The sequence below is a fragment of the Bison bison genome, unplaced genomic scaffold, assembly GCF_000754665.1.
Source record: "Bison bison bison isolate TAMUID 2011002044 unplaced genomic scaffold, Bison_UMD1.0 scf7180017864379, whole genome shotgun sequence".
In the NCBI taxonomy this organism is placed as follows: Eukaryota; Metazoa; Chordata; class Mammalia; order Artiodactyla; family Bovidae; genus Bison; species Bison bison.
Window position 1 is genome coordinate 3,666,895 of NW_011494951.1, and position 20,542 is coordinate 3,687,436.

The 20,542-nt window shown below is 44.6% G+C and overlaps 1 protein-coding gene and 1 long non-coding RNA gene across 2 annotated transcripts in view; both read right to left on the reverse strand.

The window, feature by feature from the left end:
* Positions 1-4,222, reverse strand: LOC105001115. The gene is made up of 3 exons (XR_826821.1): positions 3,542-4,222; positions 1,095-1,143; positions 1-149 (listed from the first exon to the last, which is right to left on the reverse strand). It is a non-coding gene; the product is annotated as an uncharacterized LOC105001115 (long non-coding RNA).
* A 1,980-nt stretch (positions 4,223-6,202) lies between these two features.
* The window catches only part of GIMAP2 (GTPase, IMAP family member 2), a 34,155-nt gene continuing 19,815 nt past the window's right edge, over positions 6,203-20,542 (reverse strand). The window contains 6 exon segments of the mRNA XM_010857260.1: positions 6,203-6,511; positions 6,514-6,632; positions 6,634-6,850; positions 6,853-7,278; positions 8,627-8,662; positions 9,558-9,618. Of these exon segments, the coding sequence (XP_010855562.1) occupies positions 6,300-6,511; positions 6,514-6,632; positions 6,634-6,850; positions 6,853-7,278; positions 8,627-8,662; positions 9,558-9,618 (1,071 nt within the window). The 3' untranslated portion in view covers positions 6,203-6,299.

Here is a 20,542-nt window from a genome sequence, read left to right on the forward strand (position 1 = left end):
CCTGGTCACCGCTGTGGTCGCGAGCCTGGAGAGGAAGTGCTTCCGCTGGAGGATGCTGTTGCCCGTGGCGCTCTTCCCGGTCCCCGACCTCCCGGCCAGGAGGAGGCGCAGCCTGCGCTCCTGCAGGGCGGACCTGAACTCCTGGAAACCTGTGGGCAACGGTGGTCTGTAAGTTTCGGAACCTGAGAGCAACGTGTCCCGGTTCCCGGGTCACCTGGACGCCTTGCGAGCAAAGGAGAACAGAACGCTTCCACGGTTGTGTTTGGGGCCAGACCTTTACTGAGTGACCTGGTGTGAGATTTGGGCACTCCAAGGGGGTCTCTACCCGTCTATTTCTCCCGTCTTTGGCGTCACACGTGCAGCTGTAGGTGCTCCAGCAGCTGCTGAATGTCTCTCTAGAGGATGCGCCTTTGTAATACAGGCCATTACTTCGTCTGATATGATCTGTCATCCAGGCTGTGCAGAGCTGGTCCCCAGTGACAATTTCTGTCTTATTTTCCCTGATACTGTCCCACTGGAGAAAGGGGTGGGGCAGTGGGCCCAGCCGGGAGGGCTATCTGGAGTCCCAAAGCCGGAGATTGAATCATAGACCTGTCCTCTACCAGCCTGGTAACCCTGGAGAGCTGCTTAATCTAAGTGTTAAACCTCTTCTGCACAAACGGAATCAATATTGTAGCGCTGTACTCAAAGGCTGTTGGGAGGATAAGACCAGGCCATCTCTCTTCCCTCCCTCCTCCTCCTCTCTTCTTCTCTCTCTTTAAACTGCTGTCTAATAACCTCCGTCCATGTTCACTAACACCTTCTACCTGGTGAATCATGTTCTCTCTAATACACGATCTGATGCCCTCTATGTCCCCTTCTGTTCATTCATTTTACTTTGGGAACAGAGCTGCAGGTTAGTCAAAGAACTTAGTATCTCACAGCAGGGTGGGGGTACAGATCCAGGTGAAGTGCCAGCTCCAGGCCTCTTGCTGCTTCACCCCAGCATTGAGATGCCTCTCGGCTTCTCTCTGTTCAGTCTTGAATTAGCCCATTCCCCTACTACCTAGAGCTCACTCCTGGGGACAAACACTCATTGTGAGACGTGTTCTTACCATAGGCATTTTCTTCATCTCTTGGCATCTTCCGTCCTCCCATGATTACCTGAAAGAATCCCAGACACAATTTGTTCATTCACTCATTCATCAAATAGGTGTAACTGCCTACAATGTCAGGTCAAGTCCAAAATGCTGGTGACCCCACTGTGAGAAGGTCATAGTTCCTGCCCTCCTCTGAGCATCGGAGTTTAGGGAAGGAGGAGCCTGGTCTGGGTTGGGATGATGCTCTGAGAACACCTGGTGAGCTTGGCTTTGTCTTCTCAGGGCCCCCAAATGCAAAGAGCAAAGGGGAGATAACACTTAATCCCATCCATGCCAATGAGTAAACTTAAGATGTTAATTTCTCCAGGTGATTCCATGTCAGGTGGTGCTAATGGTAAAGAATCCGCCTGCCAATGCAGGAGATGCAAGAGATGCGGGTTCGATTCCTAGGTCAAGAAGATCCCCTGGAGAAGGAAATGGCAACCCACTACAGTATTCTTGCCTGTAAAATTCCTGGACAGAGGAGGCTGTTAGTTTGCAGTCCAAAGGGTCAGCAAAAGTTGGACACGACTAAGAGACTGAGCACCTATGTCAGTGACGTAAGCTGTCGGAAACAAGATTTCCCAGGAGTTTCAGCAGCGAGGGTGGTGATGGAGGGTGGGCTTGAGAAAACCCCGAGAACAAGAGTTTGCTCACTGACTGAGGATCTACCTTAGGGTCGCTGGCCTGTGAAACAAGCAAGAAGAAAATTGGAAAACAGACGTATTTCCCAAACTCATCTGGAGAGTTTCTGCTCTTAGATAACAACATAGTTTGACTTCTCCTTATGTATCTAAATATGGGGAGACTGGGATGCTCTCCTCCAGCTCTTTATGTTCTGGCCCTTGAGTCTGAGGCTTCTCAAAGTACAATGATTATACCCACTCAAACATCATTTAATACAATTAAACATTTTGTGGTCGTTTGCCTGATCATGCAAGCTTCTGAACATGAGCCCACAGTCTCTGCTCAGTCTACTTCTCTAGCCTCATTTCCAATGAATCCCACCTCGCCTGCCCCCTCTTCACCCCTGCCCTCAGTCTGCCACTCCAGACACAGATTTCAGCACCCTTTTCCAACCCACCTCGGGCTTTCCCTCCCAGGACTCTTCATCCCACCCTACATTTCTGCCTGAGTCCTGTCTGTACTTCAACATCCATTTCAAATTCTACCTCCTCATGTCACCCACCTGTTTCCTGCAGGTAACTGTATTCAATCCCATTTGGCACCAACAGGGAAGGAAAAGCAAAGGGAGAGGCTGGGTGAATAACCTCTCTCTGGCCAAAGGACTCAGAGGGCAAGTTTGTCCAGAACTCAAGCCGAAGCTGTTTGTGTTTCTGCAGTCACTCTCCTGCTGCCCCATGCAAAGCTTTCAGTAAAGTTTACCCCGGGGGCAAATCACATGATATGATTAGTTATTTTGTGTCTAGGCATCAACAAAGTCCCATAATTGACATCAGAGCAGAAATGAAGAAAGAGCCATAAGATTCAAACCCTAGAAGAAGAGTAGCTAAAGCAAGAGGTCCTCGCCAAAGGTGGAAATGAGGAAGTGTGCTACAGGGAATCCACAAAACTCTCGAGTAGGTCATTGGGATTTCCAGATAGTTTGAAATGTGGGTTAAAATCATTTAAAATAAATTTTAAGAAGGTGATAAGCTCTTCCTGAAATTTGGGGTGATAAATAGCTCTTTTTTATTGTAAAGCATTTGAATTCCTGTATTTTGAATACTCTGAAAATTCAAAGTTCATGTATCTCAGTGCCTCTCAAATATGTTGTTTTTCAGAACTACTTGAATGTTCTTTAAAAATGTCAATTCTGGGGGGACCATGCTCAGAAAGTCTGATTTATGAATCCAGTGTATCTGATATCATCAGTCCACACATCAGAATTAAGAAATGAGCCGTTTATTCAGACCCCTTCATTGTACAGATGAGGAAACTGAGGTGTTCCTACAGCAGGGGTGGGAGAGACTTGAATTAGGGAGCCAACGTGTCAGGGCTCATGAGGACGAGGGGTTGAAGACCTGGTTCCTAACCTCTTTAGTCTCTTGAGGGTCCCTTTCTGTGGACAGAGGGGAGAGGGGGCATCTGGGGCGGGGTTGAATTCTGATGGTTTCCTGACTCAGCACACTGTAACTTGCTCTAAGTTAGATTGCTTTGGGGCCACAGGAAAGATCTTTTGCCTGTGCTGAACGTGCAGTTTGAGCAACGTTGAATGCCTTTTAAAATGCATTTTACTCCTGGACATGGTTCCAGTACAGACTTTTCTTACTGTATGGGGGAGGTGTGGAAGGAGACAGACATGTGTGCCCTCCAGACTGGGGACCATGCTCATAAACCTTTTTTGAACTTCCTGTATTGGAAACTTTGAACATCTTTACAAATCCAGATGCCCCATCTTAATGAGTCCGGCTGTTACTCACCCGAAAGGTGCCTGGTGGAGCCTGGGTGCTCAGACAGTAAATGCTCTCAGAACCATGTTCCTTCTGGTTAGTTGTAGCTCTTGCTCCCTGCGGGGCTCACCTTTCCTGGTGACAGGCTCTCACCAGTGATCCAAGAAGGCCCTGATCTCTGCTTTCCCTTCAGTTTTGAGTGTGGCAGGCTGTTTCCTTCCACTCTGCATAAAGGAAGTCTTTGAGACTCACAGCTCCTGTGAGCCTCGAGGGAGGGTTAGGTGGTGATGATTTAAAGAGACAGGAACATTGATTGTAGGCTTAAAGCATTTATCTTACAAAACCTCTCTCCTGTTGCGACTAATCTTCTGTGTTCTCTAGCAGGGCCCTCCCCTCCCCCCATACCAAATATCTTGTTGTAGGACCCCCAAGGCCTGAGTCTCCTTCTAGAACTGCTTAGTGATCTAATCTTCAATTACTTTTTACTGTGTAAGCGTTTCCCCCATATGAAAAAAGTCCAGAGCGCTTCCTGCTCCAGAACAAAGAACATGATAGCTTTTCTCAACAGCCGTCCATTGACTGGACAGCCCTATGGCCAGTGCCCCTCTAGGGTCCAGTCTGTCAGAAAAGTCCAGAAGCAGAGTTTTATCTGAGAAAGGATGTCTTCTCAGCTGTGGGAGGACTTGAAGCTAGCTGATGTACTGAGGATGAGGGTGAATTGCTGTTGCTGTTTAGTCACTCAGTCATGTCAGACTCTTTGTGACCCCATGGACTTAGCCCGCCTGGCTCTTCTGTCCATGGGATTCTCTAGGAAAGAATATTGGAGCAGGATGCCATTTCCTCCTCCAGGGGATCTTCCCAACCCAGGGATCGAGCCTGTGTCTTCTGCATTGGCAGGGAGAGTCTTTACTGCCGAGCCACCATGCGTTTACACCATTCCTAAGTTAGCATTATGTAGAGGCTTACTCTGGTCATCTGTGTTGTTATCACTGATTCTAGTTATTCTGCCTCCTCTCATGAGGGTCATGAGAGTGAGGTCAGTAAAAGACCCAGTGGTGTGGTGAACAGGTACCAAAGGACTGGCTCTAGAACTGGTCAGGTCACCAATCCAACTCAAGCTTTTTAGAGTTGACTATCACTGGATGTGGGAAGGATGACTGTCCTGAGCCCTAATCTACTGGCTGGGACCTGCTATTTCATCTTTCTTTCCAGCCCATTTTTTCAGGTAGGAAAGAGACCCAAGGTCAACTGTTTTCCGTTCTTTTTTTTCCAGGTACAGTGTCTCTTGAATGACTGACACCCCCATTTTTTTCCCATTCAGCATTATTATTATTTTTTTTTTTTTCAGCATTATTGAAGACTGGAGTCTCTCATTCTCCCACTAGAGTAGTGGGGCCAGGACAAGTGTGAGGAAAGTTTGGTGTCCAGGGCACAGAGTTGAAGGAGACACACTGCCAAGGTTTCTCAAGTGCCAGTCCTACAGGTGAATGACCCCGGGAGTGAGTATTTCCTTAAGACTGAGGTGAATATGGCTCCTCACTGGCTTTACCCAAGTCCGAACCACATAGACCAGTCTTGACTAAGTCTTTGCTACCCAACGTATACCTTTCATGAAGATGCTTCCAGTGTTTCTTTGATAACTCCTTGCCTTTCAGTGTTCTCATGCACGCATGTGGAATCTTCCTTCACCACCTGTGACTTTGCCTGAGGGTTTACCTGCTTACAACAGGGTGCTTTTAGCTCTAATCCTTCTTACATTTTCCCACCTCTTTTATGTGTATTGTTTGCTGCATCCTTGGAGTTTTCCTAATTATCTAGTGAGCTCATCAGTCATAAAGACTGTGTTTATTTTAATAAATTCTAGTTTGCATTTAACAGGAAGATGTTAAATGTAAAATATTGCAAGTGCAAAATGCAAAATACTAGGTCCACTCTTGTCTGAAACATAAGCCTCTAGTATGTTTCAATCCTGACTGGGATTGGACACAAGGGGTAAAATCTAGCTGAGCCCCTTTTGATGCACATAAAACAGACTATTGATGTGTGTGTCTGTGTATGATTGTTGATCGTGAGTTGGTTGCATCAGAGAAATAAGCCATATGTCCATTTACCATCTTCAGAAGATAAAACCATAGCATGGAGTTAAAGACATGTGATCTCAGGAACTTTACAGCTCACTTGTTAATTTACTATACCTTGTAGAAATTTTATTGCCATTTTTGTTATATTCAGAAGAAATAGTGATAGTATAAAGAAGAAAAGGCGTTTTCAGGAGCATAAAACTGACTTTAGATAGAGACTTGCAAATGAGAAGAATTTTATGTTTATAACTTTCAGAAGGTTTTTGTATTATATTTCAAAACAAACAGGAAATTTTAAAATCATTTGATTCATTAACAAATAGGATGAGGTTGAGATCTAAACAGTTCACAGAATCTCAAACATTTAGCGGACACTGACTGTCCGGGGCAGGCTGCTGCTGCTAAGTCACTTCAGTCGTGTCCGACTCTGTGTGACCCCATAGATGGCAGCCCACCAGGCTCCCCCGTCCCTGGGATTCTCCAAGCAAGAACACTGGAGTGGGTTGCCATTTCCTTCTCCAATGCATGAAAGTGAAAAGTGAAAGTGAAGTCGCTCAGTCATGTCCAACTCGTAGCGACCCCATGGACTGCAGCCTACCAGGCTCCTCCGTCCATGGGATTTTCCAGGCAAGAGTACTGGAGTGGGGTGCCATTGCCTTGTAACTTACTCAGGATATGACAATGAATGAAGAGGCAGTGGTCAGTAACTATGACACAGGAGTCTTGCATTCCAGTCTACCGGTCTTTCTAAAAATCATCAATAGTTTTTTGGGTATGACTAATAGTAAACTACAGAATAAACGGCACATACTAAAGGGTAAGCAGCAAAAGAAATCGCATGTCTTGTGGAATACACAAAATAACTGACTGAGCAATGCGGCAGACACCTGAGCACACAGCGCTGTTTGGATTAGGGCTTTCTCAGGCAATTCGCTTTGGCCACGATTGTACCACGTCTCTGAATTTCCATGTATTTTATAAAGGTCCCTTTGAAATCCTGCAATCTTTCCTCTGACTGTACAGGCCCACATTCTGACTGTTAGAAGGCTGTACAACCTGTTAGTGTAGCGGTCACCCCTTTCCACTGTCCCCAGGCCCTCAATCAAGTCCATGAGCTCCTTCACGTGGTCATCCCAGGTGCTCCCTGTAGCATAGTTGTCAAAGGCACACACTCGCCCCCCACACGCTGCCACCAGCTCGCTTAGGGCTCTGTTGTCTGCGCCTTGGATAAAATCCCTCAGGAAGCCTCCCTTGAGGCTTCCTTGCGGGTGAAGACGACAACTGTGTGCTTCGTGGCACCCTCTCCAAAGATCTCCTTCACCCCCTGAACAGCCTGCTGGTCCTCCGTGGTGAATTGGCCCAGTTGCATCACCAGGAGCAGCACGTGGGGTCCTGGGGCAGAGAGCAGGGAGCACCTCTGCACCTCTTGGAACAGGGAGTCAGAGGGGTCCTTCCTGCAAAACATATCTGGTGTGTCAATAACCACCACCTCTCTGTCTCCCCAGCTGCCCCGACTCTTACTGCAAGTCTGCGTCAAGGACCAGGCACTCAGTCTGGACTCAAATGCTGGCTTCTAGAGGATGCTGTTCTCTGTCGCACTTCTGCCAGTTCTCGTTTTGCCCACCAGAAGGATTCTCAGCTCTGATCCTCTGGCACAGTGAGCTGGGTGACTCTTTGTAGAAGGTCCTGCTAAGAGCAAGTTTACTTAGAAGAGAAAGACAAATACCACATGATATCTCTTATATGTGGAATCCAAAAAAAAAAAAAAGGATACAGATGAACTCACTTACAAAACAGATATAGGGGCTTCCCTGATGACCCAGTGTAGAGGACACAGGTTCAGTCCCTGGTCGGGGAACTAAGATCCCACATGCTGCAGGGCAACTAAGCCCACGTGCTGCAAGAAGAGAAGACTGTGTGCTGTACCCAGCGAAGCCCGCACAGTGCATCCAAGAGCCCCGTGTGCTGCAATGAACCCAATGCAGCACGAATGAATCATGAAAACCAGACATGGACTCACAGACGTGGAAACAAGCTTCTGGCTACTGAAAGGGAAAGGGGCAGGGGAGGGGTAAATTATGAGTTTGGGATTAAAATATGCACAACACTGTATATAAAATAACAAACAAAGACTACTGTAGAGCACAGGGAGCTGTACTCAATATCTTGTAATAACCTGTAATGTAAAAGAATCTAAAGAGAATATATTTGTGTTTGTATGTATACCTAAATCACTTCGTTGCATACCTGAAACTGACAAAGGATTGTAAATCAACTGTATTTCAATTAAAAAAAAAAGGTGAAAAAAGAGCAAGCTTACTTTGTTATCACCATACTGTCATGCCAATGGAATATTTTTAATGATAAGGAAATATCTGGGAGAAGATACTCTCATAATATATTGTATTTATAAAGTAGAAGCTGACTCTATTATCAAATAAGATAATGATTTTAAAGCATCTAGCTTCTCTAGGTCTGCAGCGCATTGTCATATTGGATCCAAGAAAATTGGGGGATGAGATAGAATTAGAAATGTATCTTGTCATTCAAAGTTTGTCTATATCACTCTGTTCTGGCCCCCTAAAAGGCAAATTTTCTGAAGATCAGAAATGTGTAGCCAAGATGGTGGTTCCATCTCCAGGTGGGTAAGTAACCTGCCTGTTCCAGGGCCAGAGATGGTTCCTCTGACCTTGGCTGGGCAGAGGTGTGGTCATGATCACCAGGGAAATGATTGGACCAGGGAAATTGAAATGAACAGTGTAAAGTTATTCTCTCTGATGAAGAAACAGTTGCTGGCTCATATTGTGATTCTAGAGGATAGCATGATTTTTATACAAACTAGGCACAGAATAAGGCTTCCTTGGAGACCTGGGTTCGATCCCTGGGTTGGGAAGATCCCCTGGAGAAGGGAAAGGCTACCCACTCCAGTGTTCTGGCCTGGAGAATTCTATGGACTGTGCAGTCCATGAGTGACTTCCCCTTTCACTTCAGGCACAGAGTAGGACAGAAATGGCACACGCAGGAGGTCACTTACCAGAGGGACTGCCTTCATTTTGGCCCATGGCTATTCCTGAGGGACGGAGAGACCAGAGGTCAATTAAAAAAACGATCATTTTTGAGTTACAACGCATGAAAGAACCTTACATTTCTTGAGCATGTTCACAACCATGCCTCAGTTGTCTGCACAAAGCTGAGGAGGTGGTTGGGAAGAATTACGATCGCTGGTTTACAGAGAAATATAGTCACTTGCTCAGAGTTCACTCAGTGAGTCAGAAGATTGGGTTTGTTTGTGGCCCCACTTGCTGCTTCTCACCCCCATGCCCACCTCTCCCCTAGGGTCCCTTCTCCGTGGGGGACCACCCACCCCACCCCCTCTCTTGCTTTCCGTGGCCTTCCTTTGTTTCCTTTCTAGGTCTGCCGTGGTTGTCCGAGGCTGAGTCCTCTTTCCTTCCCTCCTCCCCATCTGCTCCCTTCCTTAGTTCTCCACCTTGCCGCCAAACGCCTGCCCTCACACGAGTCCTTGCTGAGAGACTCGGTGAATTAAAAACCCAACTCGGCAAAGTGCACTCTTCTTCAAACCAGAAACGTGCTTCATTTGATCTGTTACTTACTTGAATTTTCCTCTTTCCACAAGAAGCCTTGCCATTTAGTTCCCTTTCCTATGCAGAGGGAAGTATCTTAAAAACTGGCAACCTGTACTAAGTGACATGGCACAGAAAACTCTTGTGTTAAGGAGAAAGTTCTTCCCAGTTAGCCCTTTTGTGTAATGTTCTCTTTGCCACTATTGGGTAAACTAAATTCCAAGATTACAGGTCCTGTAAACTGGCCTCACTTAAGCCAAATGCCATCACTCTGTTTCCCTGAAAACAGGGCAAATTTGTTTAATTTTTTTTTTTTTTTCTTTTTCAACCATAGCCTGAAAACTAGGAATGAACAGCACAGAACTTTCACGAGTGTGGGCTTACCTGAGTTATTGTTGAAAGAAATAGATGCCTCCTTGTTCAGATCTGTGACTTGACAGTTCAGCTTCAAGAGAGAGAGAGGGAAAAAAAAAAGCTGAAAATCTAGTCTGCTTCTTCCTCTCTTGAATCTCCAGTGAGCTTCCATGCTGCAACAGAGCCCCTACACCATGACTATCTGAAATTCTCTTTTCAAAAATAAACAGTTAAAATGGCAAAATTTAATGAGTCATTTGTTGTCTTGTGGACTTGCCTCAATTGAAAAAACAAACAACGTTTGAATCGTTTAAGCTGGAATAAAGGGGAGGCTGATGATGCTGGTAGATTTGATTCCTTCCCCCATCCTGAGGCTGTGTCCCTACATTTACAAGTTTGCCTGAATGCAACCCTCCAAGGCCTCCCAGGAGGAATAACCTTATCCACACTTAGCGGTGACTGTTCTAAAGGCAAATGCCACTGCAGGGGGAGAAAGTATGGGTGTGGGGGCACAAGACAGGGCACTGTGCAGGGGGAGAGTACAGAAAGGCGAACTGAAAGAGGGAGATGTCTGTCTGAATGCATTTGGAAACGACTCATTCATGGTTTCTTTGCTTTCCCTTTGCTCAGCTATGCAGTTCAGGGCAGCCTCCCTGGGGGACCAGTGACCTGGGCAGTGTCTACAATGATCTAGGCAATGTCTACAGTAATGATCTGAGTGTCTACAGTCAGGGGGAACGACCCAAAGCATTAAATTTGAAATCACTCAAATGTTTTTATCTTTATTTCTGTGATATTCAGCACAGTAAGGACAGAGGAAATGTGGGACTTCTTAGACAGCCTTTAAATATCCTAGATCAGTAGTGATGCACTTCGCTTTCCCTACCAACTGTTGATGAGAAACGATTCCCAGGCCTGGACCTCATCATATGAGAGGCTGGAAAACACAGTGCATCCCTGGGACCCAGGGGGACACCACTGTCTTTGTCACACACTATTATCACTGTTTTGAATTCTTCCACATCCTTTACTTTGCAGTCTTCTACTTAATAACAGTAATCTCTTCCTAAAAACAAAACATTCTGTGTCAAAACGCTAACAGGGACCTATTTCCAATTGTTTTATATGAAAGCAAATATAATGCAACATCGAATTCAAAGCCCACTGATTTTCTAAATTGTATGTAAAATTCAGTAAAGCACCTCTATAAAAACTTTCCATAGAATAAAAAAGCTTAAAATATTGCTGTTTTGAATACCTCAAATGTTTTTGGTTTATGAAAGAAAGGTATTGGATAATGTAAGTACCCTGACAAATAACTCAATTAAAAATGGGCAAAGGACCTGAATAGATATTGTTTCAAAGAAGACATACAAATGGCCAACAGGTACTTGAACACAGCCTCAGGATGGGGGAAGGAATCAAATCTACCAGCATCATCAGCCTCCCCTTTATTCCAGCTTAAACGATTCAAACGTTGTTTGTTTTTTCAATTGAGGCAAGTCCACATGCTTAGCTTAATCAGGGGAATGTAAATCAAAACCATCATGAGATTGCATCTCACACCCGTTAGGATGGCTATTATTACAAAGACAGGAGAGAAGTGTTGGTCAGGATGTGGCAAATTCATGTGTTGGTAACATGTATCACTCAATATGCATGTGGTCAAATTATTTTTCCACTGTTAAAGAACTATGTCTTTTTAATTAATATCTTCTCATATATTTGTTTTTTGTGCTGTGCATGCTTGGTGGCTCAGTCATGTCCCGCTCTTTGTGACTCCATGGACTGTAGCCCACCAGGCTTCTCTGTCCATGGGATTTTCCAGGCACGGATACTGGAGTGGGTTGCCATTTCCTCCTCCAGGGGTTCTTCCTGACCCAGGGATCACACCCTCATCTCCTACATCTCCTGCATTGGCACGTGAATTCTTTATGACTGAGCCACATGAGAAGCTCAGAATATATTTGTTGCTCATGGTTAAATTTTGTTAATTCTTTTGATATTGATTTGGAGAAGTTCTTTATGCAGTCAAAATGATCATTTTTACCTCCTCTTCTTGGATTAAAAAAAAATCTAATTTCATTCACTGTTAGTTTATTGTAGCTAGTATCTAGAAGAACCCACAGTTTGTTGTGATCCACAGAGATGACAGAGGATGAGGTGGTTGAATGGCATCACTGACTCAATGGACATGACTTTGAGCAAACTCAGGGAGATGGTGAAGGACAGGGAAGTCTGGTGTGCTGCAGTTCATGGGGTGGCAAATAGTCAGACACAACTTAGTGACTGAACAACAACAACAAAATCTAGAAGAATGTTCAATAATCACCATATAGTAGGCCTCCTTAACTTGTTTCTGACTTTTGTGGCAATAGCTCAATGCTTCCAGTTAAATAAAGTACAAGCTTTGAGGTTGAGATGGAAATTATTATTGTAAAAATGTAACCAATTATTTAGTTCAGTCTCTCAGTCATTACCGAGTCTTTGCAACCCCATGGACTGCAGCACGCCAGGCTTTCCTGTCCATCACCACCTCCCGGAGCTTACTTAAGCTCATGTCCATTGAGTTGGTGATGCCATCAAACCATCTTATCCTCTATTGTCCCCTTCTTCTCCTGCACTCAATCTTTCCCAGCATCAGGGTCTTTTCCAATGAGTCAGTTCTTCTCATCAGGTGGCCAAAGCTTTGGAGCATCAGCTTCAGCATCAGTCCTTCCAATGAATATTCAGGACTGATTTCCTTTAGGATGGACTGGTTGGATCTCCTTGCAGTCCAAGGGACTCTCAAAAGTCTTCTCCAACACCACAGTTCAAAAGCATCAATTCTTGGGTGCTCAGCTTTCTTTATAGTCCAACTCTCACATCCATTGGAGAAGGCAATAGCAACCTACTCCAGTACTCTTGCCTGGAAAATCCCATGGACGGAGGAGCCTGGTAGGCTGCAGTCCATGGGGTCCTGAAGAGTCGAACACGACTGAGCAACTTTGCTTTCACTTTTCACCTTCATGCATTGGAGAAGGAAATGGAAACCCACTCCAGCATTCTTGCCTGGAGAATCCCAGGGACGGGGGAGCCTGGTGGGCTGCCGTCTATGGATTCGCACAGGGTCGGACATGACTGAAGCAATTTAGCAGCAGCAGCAGCTCACATCCATATAGGACTACTGGAAAAACCAGAGCTTTGACTAGACAGGCCTTTGTTGGCAATTATTAGGACCTTTGTTGGCCAATTATTAGATGCTAAATTTTTACCAAATTACTTTCCAACAGCTAAGGCCATGATTGAATTATGTTGCTCCATAGCTTCATAATACATTAAATTATATGAAAATATTTCCTCATATTGAAACTTCTTTGCACACCTAGGACAAATCTTTATCATCTAAGTTATTGCTGGATTCTATTTGATAATAGCCAATTTTGAGGTTCTGCATTCCTTTGTGAGTAATTTTATTCTTTTCTAAAACAAAGAGATTCTTTTCCTTTGATTACCCTGGTTTTGGGGTCTCCTTTTCCTTCTGAACTATCAACTATGGTGTTTTCCTTGAATAGATACTTGCACTGCAGAAGAATCCTGGTTCTGTCTTTTAAGAAAATAAGATTTTTTACCATCACCACCTTTCTCCATCATCTCTTCTTTTCTTAGGCAAGTTTGACATTGAATGAAGATTATATAGCATACTGAATGTTTTTAAGGAAAATGTCAGTGTGCATCAGGAATGTATAACAGATGAATTTAACTGATTGGAGAGGGGTTGTTGGGAAAGACTTCTGAGAAAAAGTAATATTGCTTGAAAGTGAAAGTCAGTCAGTTGCATCTGACTCTTTGTGACCCCATGGACTATACCAGTCTGTGGAATTTTCCAGGCAAGAATACTGGAGTGGGTAGCTTATCCCTTCTCCAGCAGATTTTCCCAGATGAGGAATTGAACCAGATCTCCTGCATTGCAGGCGGATTCTTTACCAACTGAGCTGTTATGGAAGCCCAACATTGCTTGAGCTGAACTTGAAAAGTGAGGGAGGTGGGGATTGGAGGTATTTCCAGGAATAAGTAACACCACATTCCAAGGCAAGTGACCACATGGAGTCCTCAGGTATTTAAAGGAAGCCAAGGATGGCTAGAACCCAGAGGCAGAAAGTCAGATTATGTAGAAATGAGGCTGGAGATCAAGGCAGGGATTTGTCAAGTTTTGGTCCTAAATATTTTCTTGCAAAACAATGGAAACTCCCTCTGGGACTGACTTGGGGCTGTAGTGTCCTGGCCCTGAATATGAGTTGTGTGAAGAATGGATAGGAAAGTCCTGTCCCTTGTCCTTCTTTATATGATCTGTATTTGGGGATCTTTCCTGGGGTCCTCCTCGATATTCTCTTTCACTTCCTCTGCTTCCCCACCCACTCCACTCCTTCAGGGCGTGGAAACAGACCTCTATGTGGTTCAGGTGAGCTGGAGAAGTACAGTGGGTGTGACTTCTGAGGTGAGCCCTCTACCGCAACTATTTCCTGATACCCTTCCCCATGCTCAGGACCCTGTCAACACTTCAGTTTTTTCCAACCACTTCCTGCATAAAACGCTTTCGTGTTTCACCTCTTGTTCTAAGTTCATCTATGTCTTGAGAAGAGCTTGGTTTGGGGGCATTTCTTTTGAACCAAGAGAGAAAAATAACTGTTTGTGATTCTGTCTGCAAAAGGAAACCACGAGACCCAGAGCTCTTCCTGAGGCAAGCTCCTTCCTCTGAGAGGAAAACCGATTTATCAGGTGTGATCCAAAGGGGCTGAAACCCCCTCTACCAAACACCACCTGCCTCTCCTCTCTTTCAAGTAAAGCTCTTCCAGGAGGTGCTTAGGCAAAGAAAACAGCGTACAGGGAGAGAGACTGAGAAGGAATTCAAATGGGGCCGAATACAGATTGAAGGAGTTCAAGCAAAGAGTTAAAGCTTCAAGTCCTCTAAACACCATTATATAGTCTGAAAGTTTCGGCTGTTGTAGCCTATGGCCCTTTACTCTCAGATGTACAGGGTATTTTAAAAGAGGTGAATATCTCAGATCTAACTTGCTGCCAGATCCTGGGTTTGAATATTGAAACTATATTGAAGCATTCAACTCCATTGAAACTGTATTCAACTCCATTCAACTGTATTTAACTCCATTGAAACTGTAGGGATGGCTCTATTTGCTCTAGTTCTAACTTGCCGTCCTCACCTGCCCACCCCTACCTTCTGTCGGTTTTAGTTCCCCAGGGCCCATCAGTGACCACGGATGGCCAAAACATATCCTCCGTATACTCAGTGGGGTTTTGGAAATGGGCCATTTTCATCCCTGTTTGGTCGCTGACCTGCTACGTGACCTTAAGGCAAATCTGACCTTAATTTGTTTCATCTTCAAATGATAAAAAACTTCAACTATTGACAGAATTATCAGAATTAAGTGGAAAAATGTATGGAAAGCACGTTGCCCCAGTGCCTACCACTGTGATTTCGAAGCCTTAACTTGCACCAGAGTGCCTGAAGAACTTGTGAAAACACAGAGGGCTAGGCAACATTCCTAGTTTCTGAATGAGCAGGATTTGGTGAAGCCTGAAATGTGGGAGTTCTAACAAATTCCCAGGTGATATGAGTACTGCTGGTCCCAGGGCCTCACTTTGAGGACGATTGCCCTAGGTCATTGGCATCATTTGCATTGAAGCTGGGTTACCATCTTGTGCCCGGAACCAACTATAAACAGAAGTAGGAGTTGTGTCTTTGAGACACTTTTAGTTTCTGGTTTCTCCGTACATGGAGATTTCCTGGGACATTTCCTGGTTGTCCAAAGCACTCCTACATTTTCTTTCTTTGAGGTTCATTCTAGATGAGAGGGTCCAGGTCTGACTTTCTCACCCAAAGCCTTTACATTTCACATGTGCTTTGTCTATCCCCTTTAAGATCTCCTGGTAGCTGATTTAATCTGAAGTGAAAGACCTTTTACAGAAAATGCCTTAGCCCCGTGGTGCTCAGATTTTTACCTTGCATCAGACACACTTGGAGGGTTTGTAAAAACACAGATGACTACACTCTAATCCCAGAGATTCTGGTTCAGTAAGTTTGGGATGGAGCTCAAGACTTTGCATTTCTAACAAGTCTCCAGTTCAAGCTGATGCTGCAGGTCCATGGCCCACATTTTGAGAAGCCCTGGTCTATTATGCAGTAAGTCTGCAAAGTAGTTGATAGTAGCATTTTGCATGACTTGGGAGATGGTCAGAGTAAGTGGCCATTTAGATAAACTATAGGTAGATTCAGATGTCTCTGATATGCCTGTCGTGTGTCAGAAGATAAGGTCAGGGAAAAAAGAAGAAACCTATATGACTTCCTTTCTACACATGTCTTCATATATCGATAGGAGACAAGAACTGACAGTGGTGGAATAGTGGCGTCCAGGAGGCAGTGTCTGATTGATGGGAGGAGGGCTGATCAGTGATCTAAAGTTGTCACGTAGGAGGTCATGGAGTAGATTTTCTCTAAAGGATGGGAGGATGGGATACATGGAGTGCTTTGGGGATAAGCAGACAGGTGGGAGGAAGTGGCATGAATGATGGTTTGGAGGTAGAAGCATATGGGTGGGAAGAAGAGCACAAGTGAACTATGAAACAGACACCACTACCATTTAATTACTTTGGACTAAACACTGTGCACACGAGTTTGGGTGAACTCTGGGAGTTGGTGACGGACAGGGAGGCCTGGCGTGCTGCGATTCATGGGGTTGCAAAGAGTCAGACATGACTGAGCAACTGAACTGAACTGAACTGAACTGAAACACTATGTTTTATATCTTCTTCTTACTTAATACTTACAGCCACACTGGGAAGTACAGATTATTATATCCATAGCTACATAAGTAAAAACAAGGTTCAGAAAAGTGAATAACTTGAACAACTCAAAGAATAAGTGTGGGGTTAGAGCCAGGAAGGGGACTTTGAGGACCCCAGGCCTATCGCTGTGTCCCCAGGGCTACCATGTGTAGCAAAATGTAAGGAGATGGGGCCATGAAGAAAAGTTTGCAGCCTGAGGTAAATCTGTCAATTCCAGGCCAAGAAGTATGACCTGAGATCTACAATGGTGGTCTCTTGAGCAACAGACACAGGATAAAGCTGAGTTGCATAATCTTGATTTGGTAAGAGGAGATTAAAGAAGAGAAACTGAGACAAGAGTAAGTTACCATCTATCCACTGAAATTCCTATTTTTCTTTCTCTTCTCCCTTTTTTTCTGACTCCACCAATCTTGTGTTACCCAGTATCAGTCTAGGTATCTCTTCCACTTCCTCTCCTATCTTTCTTGCACAAGGTCTTTTTTAAACAAACAAAACTGAAGTATAGTCGATTTACAATGTTGTCTTAGTTTTGTGGGGCTTCTCAGGTGGCTCAGTGAATCTGCCTGCTGATGAATCTCTTGCAGAAGACACGGGTTCAATCGATCCTTGGGTCAGGAACATCCCCTGGAGGAGGAATGGCACCCCACTCCAGTATTCTTGATGGCAGAATCCCACGAACAGAGGAGCCTGGCAGGCTACAGTCCATGGGGTTGCAAAGAGTTGGACAGGACTGAGTGACTGAGCATGTACATGCTTAGTTTCAGATGAACAGCAAAGTGATTCAGTTATACATACATACGTATTCTTTTTCAGATTCTTTTCCATTATAGATTATCACAAGATATGGAATATAGTTTCCTGTGCTACAAGATTTTTGTTGTAGCACAAAAAACTACAAGTAGGCCCTTGTTAGTTATCTATTCTATATATAGCAGTGTATATCTGTTTATCCCAAACTCCCAGTTTATCTTTCCCCTCTTTCCCCTTTGATAACCATGTTTGTTTTCAATGTCTGTGAATCCATTTCTGTTTTATAAATGAGCTCACTTGTTTTTTTTTTTAGATTTGACATATAAGTGATATCATGTGTCTTTGTCTGACTTACTTCACTTAGTTTGATAATCTCTAGGTTCATCCATGTTGCTGCAAATGGCAAGATTTCATTCTTGTTTATGGGTGAGTAGTATTCCAGTGTATGTATGTGCCCCATCTTCTTTATCCATTCGTCTGTCGATGGACTTTTAGGTTCACACATGTCTTTTTAACTTTTGACCCCAGTTCTTGATCCCACCACACCAGGGAGTCTGAGATATCCAACCTCATGAGAACACCCTTCCCTTCAGTCCTGGTTTGGGGTCCTGGCAGATTTGAGAACTGATGAGTCTGAGGGTCACAAAGAGTACAGAGGCACTAGACTTTCTGGAAAGGCTGCTCCAGACTCTGCCCAAGCTGCTCCTCAGAGACTGCTCCAACCAAAGTACACACACACACATACACACACACACCACACAAACTCTGGTGCTCAGCCCCCAGCCTGTTCCCAGCCTGTCCTGCTTTCAGGTCTTATTCTTTCTGAGGCAATGGCACTCCACTCCAGGACTCTTGCCTGGAAAATCCCATGGATGGAGGAGCCTGGTGGGCTGCAGTCCATGGGGTGGCTAAGAGTCGGACATGACTGAATGACTACACTTTCACTTTTCACTTTCATGCATTGGAGAAGGGAATGGCAACCCACTCCAGTGTTCTTGCCTGGAGAATCCCAGGGACGGGGGAGCCTGGTGGGCTGCCGTCCATGGGGTCACACAGAGTCGGACACGACTGAAGCGGCTTAGCAATTAGCATCCTTATGGAAGAATGTTTTTCAAAGGTTAATTTAATCTGGATACTGGCAAAGATTTTCTTTTTTAAGAGACGAAGGACATTTCAGGGAGCAGGCTGACTGTTAGGCTAGGGTGGTCAGAGATGGTTGCAAAATCCCCTTTCTTAGAAGCATGGCCTACTGGCAGTGAGACACATTGACACAATGGCAGGAACTTGAATTCCTACCTAGAAAAAACTGTATTGTGGTTACCAAAGGGGGCTGTATTAACTCAAAAAGCCCTTGTTCTGCTGCTTTAAAATATATAGGGGCTTTCCCCCAGTCTTCCCCTAAAATCATCTCTGCCTCTTCCTATTAATACATTAGATCTTCCCTCTCTGAGTGTCCTTCAGTATTCATTATGCCTGTGGGTGACTTTAAGACTTTTGCGTCAGCTCAGAGTTGCTGGTTTGCTCCTGTGAGCTCCCTCAGCATTGGACTTTCCCACTGTCGTCTCAGCACTTGTGCCTCTTGTTAACACACAAATAGAGTGAAAAAAATATGTGTTGAGATCAAAAGATGAAAGTTGTGGGCATCAGGCTGCCACTGTATTTTATGGGCAAGGCTCATAAAGTTTCTGAGCAGCATTTGTTTATGGTTAAAATGAAGGTTGTGGCCAATGGTCTGAGGTCTCTTCCTATGGTGACATTTAAGTTTCCCAATATTTCTTAGCATACCCAGTGAGCATGAGAGTCCAGCTCACCCAAGAGCATGATCTCTTCCTCACAAACCCAATAAGTCCTCAGAAAGCTGGTCAGAATGCACTTTTCTTTTTGCAGGGCTGGCTCAGAGGATCAGTGCTCCCTGATGAGAGATCCTAGATGGTGACCAGTCCAGGGGAGGGACAGTGACAAATCTGGGAAACTTACAATAAAGAGTCCTACCAAGGCAATTGCAATAAAAGCCAGCCTTCTGGGTCCTGGGGTTTTGATTCCTAGATTCATCTCAGAAATGTTGAGTTGGAGACATTCAAGGGTAAATTAAGTCATTTATACCCACCTTTTGGTGCAAGCCTCCCTGATAGATCAGATGGTAAAGAATCTGCCTGCGATGCAGGAGATCCCTGGGTTTGATCCCTGGGTCAGGAAGATCCCTGAGAGAAGGGAATGGCACCCCAATCCAGTATTCTTGCCTGGAGAATTCCATGGACAGAAGAGCCTGTTGGACCACAGTCCATGGGGTCGCGAGAGTTGGCTAAGACCGAACAACTAACACTTTCACTTTTTCAAACAAGGAGGCAAGGGTGTATGTGCCCCCTTCCAGGTAGCCCCAAGTTTCTCACTTCCCCAAAAAGCACACTATTCACTTTAATAGCCCCTGAATTCTTACCAATTCCTTAATGTCGGTGGTGGGAGCAGACTCCATCCAGGAGATCCTGGACAGGCATGGAAGAATCAACAGCCTAGTGATGTGCCACCAGTAAGGTTCCACACTAGGTCTGGACAATGTCTTCTACTGTCTGCAGTTCTCCCCTCTGCAAATTACTATCTTTGCTTGATGCAGATTCTCTATCACTCACCAAAGTTTGTACCTCTTTACTACTATGGATACTGTCGAAAGTTCAGAAACTACAGAAGTAAAACCAATGAATCGCTGAAACAGTCATTGTAGAGGTTTATTTTGCCCATACCAAAAAGACAATTTGAAAGCTGGGAGCACTCAAAGGAGAACATGCAAGGGGCTCAGGGGTACGTTGTTACAAGACAGCTTAGGACAGTGACAAAGCAATGACTATTTTTCAAAGTGATGGTAACAATATTAGGATTTTCTTAAATGATGGGGAATTGGTGAGTGATTGCCTCATATCAGTTTTGGGGCACAGTTTAAGGTTTGCTTGTGAGTTCCAGAGACATAAGCAAGAAATGACCCAGTCCAAGTTAGTCTTTCAAGATAAGATAAATTAAACTTTGTATGACAACACTGGTTTTGTCTGCCAGGGAATTTCTAAGGCTGGTCTATATTTGTTTTTGACTTTAACAGTATGCTGAAGGGTTTGTTTGTGCATCTCAGCATGTCCCCAGGAAGTCTCTGTGTACAAGTGAGGTTAGGCCATTTCCCAGAACTGTCTCACATGGTAGCAACCAGACTTGTCACTCTATCTGTGTGCAGCTACATTACCTCCTGTCTTTGCCACAGCTGTTTTCTACCTCAACTCCTCCACCATTTTCCTTCCCTATCACAAAATGTTATGGCCACTTCACAGGAGAGAGTTAAAGTATTGGGCCATGTGCCTTTTACTCTTTATGTGAGATGGTACTTAGAATGAGAGAGAGTGGGAAAGCTGGGGGGAGAGGAGAGATCTTACCACGGAGAG